This window comes from Oncorhynchus tshawytscha, linkage group LG31 (genome assembly GCF_018296145.1).
Source record: "Oncorhynchus tshawytscha isolate Ot180627B linkage group LG31, Otsh_v2.0, whole genome shotgun sequence".
Classification (NCBI taxonomy): domain Eukaryota; kingdom Metazoa; phylum Chordata; class Actinopteri; order Salmoniformes; family Salmonidae; genus Oncorhynchus; species Oncorhynchus tshawytscha.
The window spans coordinates 13,429,460-13,437,230 of record NC_056459.1 but is presented as its reverse complement, the minus strand read 5'-3'; the positions used below and the strand labels follow the sequence as shown (position 1 = coordinate 13,437,230).

At 38.7% G+C, this 7,771-nt stretch overlaps 2 protein-coding genes across 9 annotated transcripts; one reads left to right on the top strand and one right to left on the bottom strand.

The window, feature by feature from the left end:
- The first annotated feature begins 275 nt into the window (after positions 1 to 275).
- Positions 276 to 1,645, top strand: LOC112229674 (heat shock factor-binding protein 1). The gene is made up of 4 exons (XM_024395630.1): positions 276 to 406; positions 684 to 819; positions 908 to 974; positions 1,289 to 1,645. Exons 2-4 carry the CDS (start codon positions 775 to 777, stop codon positions 1,381 to 1,383), a joined length of 207 nt encoding a protein of 68 aa, XP_024251398.1. The 5' UTR covers positions 276 to 406; positions 684 to 774; the 3' UTR covers positions 1,384 to 1,645.
- Positions 1,646 to 2,013: 368 nt separating this feature from the next.
- On the bottom strand, positions 2,014 to 4,849 carry LOC112229672 (thioredoxin-like protein 4A). 8 transcript variants are annotated; one of them, XM_042310444.1, is made up of 3 exons: positions 4,650 to 4,849; positions 2,605 to 2,777; positions 2,014 to 2,279 (listed from the first exon to the last, which is right to left on the bottom strand). In XM_042310444.1, exons 2-3 carry the CDS (start codon positions 2,748 to 2,750, stop codon positions 2,108 to 2,110), a joined length of 318 nt encoding a protein of 105 aa, XP_042166378.1. In that variant the 5' UTR covers positions 2,751 to 2,777; positions 4,650 to 4,849; the 3' UTR covers positions 2,014 to 2,107. The 8 variants fall into 8 exon arrangements, with proteins under 8 accessions (XP_042166378.1, XP_042166382.1, XP_042166377.1 ...); XM_042310448.1 differs by having other exon boundaries at positions 2,665 to 2,777; positions 4,650 to 4,838; XM_042310443.1 differs by lacking the exon at positions 4,650 to 4,849 and adding an exon at positions 3,408 to 3,738.
- Between the last annotated feature and the right edge of the window lie 2,922 nt (positions 4,850 to 7,771).

Genomic DNA, 7,771 nt, shown 5'->3' with positions numbered 1-7,771 from the left:
GACATTGAACATAGGCCTATATATGTGTTTTTGTATTTTTATTTTCTTCCATCATTATCATGATGTACAGTTGACATTCTGAGAATAAGGGATGATTGCAGTGAGTCCGGATTAAAACATTTTGCCGAGGTTACATAATTGTGATGACTGTAATCTGTTTGTCAGAAAACAACGTTCCAAATGGATGGTCTCTTACATAAAGAAATGGCATGGAGAGTCCCAAAGGATCTGATACCCATTGAGCTCAGTTCAACACAGAAAGGTGCATCATGGGTTAACTAGGTGTCAATGAGGGAAACGCCTACAGCTCAAAGCTAGAACATCTCGGGAAAAGTCAGAAAATTCAGCAACAGAAACTAATTGGAGTTTTAAACTATACAAACAGTAGCAGGCATGTCGTGAAACAGTAAGTTCAGCCTACCGTTCTGTAGTCCATTCTCATAAAACTTAGTTTAAGTTTGACTACCATTCTGTGCTATTTAACCACGCCTATTAGGATTACACAATGCCTTAAAGTTTCTAAATTATACATGTCTTTCGTCTAAAAACATCTGATTGATCTGATTGTTAGCCTACTTAATGATTTATGAAAAAGGTATACACTATAGTTTTTATGGAGGCTACACACACTCTTTAGTAAAGTTTCCCGAAAGTATTGTTTCACACCCACTTGTGCATTTCAGTTGAAACTGTTGCCAAGAACGACCCGCAGCGTCAGGGACGCACAGCTTCAAAGACAAATCCCATTGATTTAGAAACGACAGCTGAGTCAGGATGACGGAATCCAACTCAAAAGCTGCAAAAGAATTGACAGAAATTGTACGTTTATTTTCTGTAAAGCTTTTTTCTTACGCTGATGGTAACATTGGTATCTGAGAAATAATCGTTTGTGTTGTCTCTCCCACAGATGGAAGCGACTATGCAGAATCTTCACAGTAAATTTCAAAGCATGTCTGACCAGATTGTTTCAAAAAATATCCTTTATCACACCCTACTACTAGCAACAGTCTTATTGAATTGAAGCTGCTATTGAAGAACGGTATCTAATAGCTACCAGTTGAGATTATAAACAGAAATCACGTATTCAAGCAAGACCAAATCTCAAAATTGCAGCTATTTTTTTAATCAGATTTAAAAAAAGGCTTTATATGAAAGTCCTAATCTCTAGTGGATTTGAGAATAAAATATGAATTTAATTTATTTTCTCTATAAATAAATGTTTAATGTACAACCTAGACACACTGTATAATAACTACATATATTGCAAGACTGCCCTTAACCAACCCACTGGATGACATGGGGACTCGAATTGATGACCTGGAGAAGAATGTTGCCGACCTCATGACCCAGGCTGGTATGGATGAGCAGCAGACTCCTAAGTGACCAAGCCATCAGGTTAACACATATCAGATCAGCTAACTTCACTTGATTTCTGAGGTTCCACTAAAGACAGATGTGGCATGACAAAAGGCCACACATAGGCAGGTTATTACTGATCTATTGTTATGTAACAGCCTATGGCATTTGCTTTCTCATTTAACGGAATGTCATTTGTGGGGGATTTTACCATGTAAACACAATACATAGTTTTTTTCTATAATACAACACAATGTTTATTCAACTGTTCATAAACAATACGATCGGGTTGAAGAATTCCATGTCTTTCCTCGACCTTCCTGTCATCGCAGCACTACCCATAGCATTTCAGAAGAAACAAGTCACATATACATACAGATTAAACACATGGGCCAATTTTCCAGACCCAGATTAAGCCTAGTCCTACATTAAAAACACACTTTCAATGGAGATTCCTTATTGAGAAGCTAGTCCTTGACTTAATAATCAATCTGGGTCCAAGAATACAGGCTGTGAAGTGATAACTAAATGGCAATAAAGAATATGAGCATGACATTTATTAAATCAAAGACACCAAATTATGTTTTTTATAACTGCTGTTGAAAAAAGATGACTTGGCTATAACATAAAAGAGAGCAGGACACCTCGATCTGAGCCTTTTTGTAGTCCAGCTGTCTAGAAAGTCTCATAATGAAAGGACAGATTTGCTCCCATTGGGCTTCACACAAAGCAATGGAAAGGGAAGAACCAATCAGTATCTGTATTTTGTGGAGTAGTCCTTAGGAGATACGACCAGACCTCGTCCTTTTCTCGCCCCTCGGTAAACGGTCTCAACAATGTCAATCATCTCCTGCTTGTCCTCCATGGTCCAGTTGATCTTGTTGTTGTTACCAGTCCCCAGATCTATCATGATGTGCTTGTTCCTGGAAGAGTACAGAAAGAATATTTCAGTTTTCATAAAAAGAGGGCAGCAAAGATGGGAGCAGGCTGTCCACTGAAGCAGCTTGGAGCTGGTTGTATTAAAGACATGATCAGGAACCTGGGCGACTAGTATTTTTTTTAAATGTGTCAATGTGTAGCTCATACATGCAATAGATTTTTACATTTTAATAATTTAGCAGACACTCTCATCCTGAGTGACTTACAGTAGTGAGTTTTTTGTACTTTTTCCATACTGTATAATCTAGGAGCAGAATGACTAGAATCCCTAGTTTGAAAGCAACGTTGTGCTGTGCCATTTCCACCTACATTTTACCCCACGTGAGCCAGCCCCCCAGCAATTTGAGTTCTAGCCAATGAGCTTCAAACCTAATGACCAGGGCTCTGTCCTCCTCGGATAGAATGGCTTGGTCGACCTGCCAGCCGTTGTGGAGATGCGGCAGCATGTACGACATCTTGATGCTGCAGTGTTAACATGTATCCTGGGAGAGTAATGTTGGGAAGTAACACGTTTGGTTAGCTAGCTAGCTAACGTTATAGCGAAATACTTGATATCTGGGCTGGATCTTGTCAACAATGTTTACTAACGTAAGCTACATATACTGTGTACAACGTTGTTCTCAACAAAAAGTAACAAATGCCGCTAACAGAAGACCACTTTCTTTAGATATTAACAAAGATATTGATAATTAAAAATTATTAGAAGCCTGGCTAGCTAGAAACATGGCTTAACTAGCTAGCATGCCTGTCTTGGTATTTGCTAAAAAGTGAGAGTTACATTTTTTATTTAACTAGGCAAGTTAATAAATAACACATTCTTATTTACAATGACAGCTTACGCCGGCCAAACCCGGACGACGCTGGGCCAATTGTGCGCCGCCTATGGGACTCCCAATCGCGGCCGGTTGTGATACATCCTGGATGAATGGACTCATTATATTTTGTAATGAAACAGCAGGGAGCAGGTCTCGAACCCTCGACCTTCTAGCCCGAAGTCCAGCGCGCTATCGAAAGTGCCGTAAAAGCATGCTCGTGCGGCAGAGTCGATTTCCGCGCTTATTAACCCAGGGTCGTTACACTAATATATATATAATATATTTTTAAACGCTTACCGTACAAAATTATATTAAGCGCCAAAGCCTTAACTAAACCAAACTGTTAGCTTGGGTCTATTCAGACTGTACTCTCTTTGACCCGCTGTGTGTGAAAAGATTAACGAAATAAAAACCACTTCTGTTGTTTGAGCTTGCGCATTACGTCACTAAAAAGCGACAAAACGAATAGACGGTGCATAACATACCGCTAGCTGGCTAAACAGATACAAATAAGTATGCATCAGTCTTTTTTACAATAGCACACTTTGGTTAGAGGCCACCTAACTCACAGATAATTTTCTTAAATTTAAGTTACAGCAGGGAAATATTCATTCATAAGAAATAAATTATTCTGCACAATTCAGCAACAACGCATTAGTAGGCTCAAACCTTCAAGTCTAAATAAATGTTTCGCAAGGACTGAACCCAAATAAAACCCAACAGGTATAGTACATACGAAAACTGACACTCAAGTGACACAGGTCGAAGGTGAAAAAAGAACAGAAATAAACAAATCCAGAGAGAAATTAGCATATTAAAATCAAGTTAAAAACACCAGGGGAGGTTGTTTTTTCCCCAAAAATAATATTTCACAAAATGACTCGACAAAAGAAACAAAACGCAACATAACAAGGATGAGGAAAGCAAAGGTGAATGTTACTATTTCTTCGGGAAATGTACCTTTTCTAGTTTAGTCATATTTATCCTGATGTACCCTGATGAAGACAGTTTGGCTGTCAAAACGTTAAATTGCATCTGAGCTCCTAGTGTGCGGCTCTCCTTTTTCAATTATTTATTTTAGCTACCTTAGAAGTGGTTACTTTGGAGCCTGACTAACATCTATTGAGTAGCAATGTCCCATACATTGAATGCCCAAATAAATTGGAGGGATCTACAAATCAAGTGCTGAAGCCACATTATCCAAAAGGCTACATCTAATCGTTTTTCCTAAAATTAAAATGTTAATGATTCACATGATTCGATTCACCACGATTGATCTGGAGCACAACTAAAATAATGGCAAAGTGAATCATTCGTTTCGTCAAAAGAATCGTTGAACTTTTTTTGAAGGATTCATATGATTCATTTAATCAAATTTGTATGGCCTTAATCGCGAGTGTCGGTGGAACGTTTTTTGGGACATGGCGAAAACATGAATTCATGCTATCAATCGCTAAACAAACTAGAGGGTACAATATATGTTTTGAAATGGCTACCTAGTTAGTCTATTCTCTTTCATATTGTATAAACTAGGCCTACCTGCCACTGCAATGTCCGACTGTCTCTCTCTCCTTGAGCGACGGCCCACTCATCTCGCACACACGCAGGTGATGCTTGCAAACACTAAGTGTCATACCGATCCTGGATGATATGCTGATTATTTGATCAAAATAAATGTCTCAATAAATTGCATTAACAGAAATTATCATTGGAAAAGGCACAATGTTCGCTGACCATTTAACATTCTTAAGCAAGTTTAAAAACATTGACGTTTCGGGCCTTCAGAATAATCAGAGGGAATGGGCATGCGGAAGACAATTAGCGAGAAAACTCTTCCGCTGGTGGTGTTGAGAGACGGTGTGGTAGACCATACACGTTGGTACTCAGGGTGTGGTGTACTATGGTCAATGTCTCCACCTAGTGATGAAATACAGAAGTGGAACCAGTAAAAAGCCATTTGAAAACTGGGCAAGCTTTTTTCAAATACAGAAGGTGTAATTGATATACAACCATTACTATATAATACATATTGAATATGTTGGGTATTGAAAAAATAAACAGTGCTAAGCAAAACTAGAGATAGCAACAAATATCAAAAGATTAGGCAAATAGGTCTAACTGGTTTAGTTAGTGCACGAGTAAGCTTCCTCCATGTGTGGCACTGGAACAACAAACAGATGGGGCCCTTCACAAAAGCATACTATAGTCCTTCTCTAGGTTAAAACCTCTGGAAACTAAAATATCTAAGAAATGGATCCAGAACGTCTCTGTGACTTTCCAAAATAAAATAACTCACAAAGCAAGTGTCCTCGGTCTTTGAAATGGAGGGCTGCTGGGGTCAGCACATCGAATGGCCGACACTTCGATTGCTCACACGGGCAACGAATCGCATAGATCACATTGCGAGAATTGAAATTGATGGTACTTTTGATTTTTATGTCTCGGCCCAATCTGGGGTACGAGAAACTTTTATATGTTTGGTGTACTGGCATTGCATACAATTGCCACATGTAGTTGCCAGGGGGAATAATGAGGAGACTGGTCTTGTTTGCGCTTTGGCTGGCGGCGGATCAGCCAGCTTTGTCTTTAGCTCTATGGTAAGCGGCCGCAGGAGGCTGTTGAAATGAACTAGCTAGTGCTGAATTTGAGTGTAAAATATGGCAATGTTTTTTTGTGATGCCTAGTAATTCTGGACTTTATAGAGTGTAGGTAGTGACCAGTTGGATTAAATGTGTATCTCTAGGGCTTGTGGGCTTACTCAGTAGTTGTGCTCTAGGAACATCAGTTCTGAGTGTGGAGGAAATTGTTTCTGTCAGTGTTCTTTCTGAATAGATCAGATAAGAGGAAGGTACATGTTTTGGTGATGCATACATCCAGGAAGTCTAGTCCTCCCTCATCAAGTTCCATAGTGAAGCACAGGTGTCATTTAATGAAATTATTCTGAAGAAGGGTATTGAAGGCCGAAACATCAATCTTTTAAACTGGCTTAATAAAACACATTTTTAAATGTAGAGAGAGTTGCGCCTTTTCCTTTCCAATGACTTATAAACATTTTTAGGTTGCACCTCGACACTATGATTGAGCATCCTCCATTACTTTTCCAGGTCTGGAAAACAATGATTTTCTTGACCGTATGAACTCTGTAAATACTATTCATGCAACATTTCATTTAGAGCTTAATTGAGTACAACAATGAGGGCTGACACAATTACCGTATAACTGTGTAACCAACGGTTATGAATAAAGACAATCAAAATCAAATCATTGTAACCGTAAAAATGTTTTGTTTTTTGGTTGGAACAAACAGCTGATTTAAGACGGGACAGCAGGACAGTCGTGTGGCAATTCGACTGGTAAACTCTTGGGTACCCTCGCAATGGCTACTTGGTTTTGTTGATGCAATAATTTCCATTGTAGTGTAAAATGTTGATTCAAATTATGTTAACTGATGTGCCTCATGGAATGGAATGTATTTTTTTAAATAAATCAGATGGATACACTTCCTGCTTTTACTTCGTGCAATGGCTGCTAGTCCAACCATTATGCCATCACTAGCTACGTTTCAATGCATTTTTCCAGTGATTTGTCGACATTTTAAAAGTTAGCATAGAAAATAGATACAATTGCCTACTGCGGTGAGTTTCCATTGAACAAATCTTGTCGATAAAAACAGCTGGACTCAATGACATCACACCAACAAATAAAACGTTGCAAAAACCTAAGTGTTCATTTTTTTTATACCCTTTTAGGCAAATTCTGCATTAATAAATTAGCTACAGTCTGTATGCCCTCCCACATACAGTATCTGTTTCATGTCTCCGGTGTCCAGTGAAAGCCAGAATCAATTCATATGCCAATTTGCCATAATTATCATGTGCGAACAAATCGCCACGGTGAAATCTGCACTCCTGTAGATCTGAAATAATTGGATGTTGAAAATTGCATCCACTCAAGCAGAAAAGCAAGGTGACGCAATTCAGGCATTCTTGAACTGCAAATAAACATTTTTATATTGAAAAAAAAAACTTCACACGCAGTAGGCATTTAGAATGGACATGGCGGCACCCCACGGGAGGTAAATCATTGGATCCGATTCAATACAATCTATGAGGACAGCAACCATACATTTGATTTATTTATGCCCAAGTCATGTTTTTACTTCCATCTGGTTATTTAGCTCACAGTCACCCTGTTAACATATAGGTTATGGATTTCGTACAGAGAAAGTGTTTGCAAATGCAACTGGGGCCATGACATTAAGTGCCTCGCGTACCTTCAACATTATCCTGCAATCATTTATTCTAAAGAAAGAAAGAAAAAAACACTGGTTTCCATTATAATTTGTCACAATAAGGAAAATGCGACAGAAGAATCCACCTGTCGTACTGATCATTTTGTTGTTGTCGATCTTTCGAAATGGTATCCTTTATCGGCTGTTCCCATTACACGTAACAATTTTTGTTTCTGCAGCATTGCTTTTGTTGAATAAACCCGAGTCAATGGAAACCTGCCTATAGACATGAATGCGGACAGCAGTTAAATTCATTATATTTTATTGGCAGCACATGCAGTCAGGAGCGGCGGGGAGGAGAAAATGTACATCAATATATTGTTTTGTTATTCAAACGGTTATTACGGTGACCGTGGTCATTTGGCTGGCC

Coding starts and splice junctions, on each gene's coding strand:
- LOC112229674 (XM_024395630.1), top strand. CDS start 775: ATGACGGAATCCAACTCAAAAGCTGCAAAAGAATTGACAGAAATT. Junction 820..907: donor CAAAAGAATTGACAGAAATT/GTACGTTTATTT, acceptor TCTCTCCCACAG/ATGGAAGCGACTATGCAGAA. Junction 975..1,288: donor TGACCAGATTGTTTCAAAAA/ATATCCTTTATC, acceptor TAACCAACCCAC/TGGATGACATGGGGACTCGA.
- LOC112229672 (XM_042310444.1), bottom strand. CDS start 2,750: ATGTCGTACATGCTGCCGCATCTCCACAACGGCTGGCAGGTCGACCAA. Junction 2,280..2,604: donor TGGCTCACGTGGGGTAAAAT/GTAGGTGGAAAT, acceptor GTACTCTTCCAG/GAACAAGCACATCATGATAG.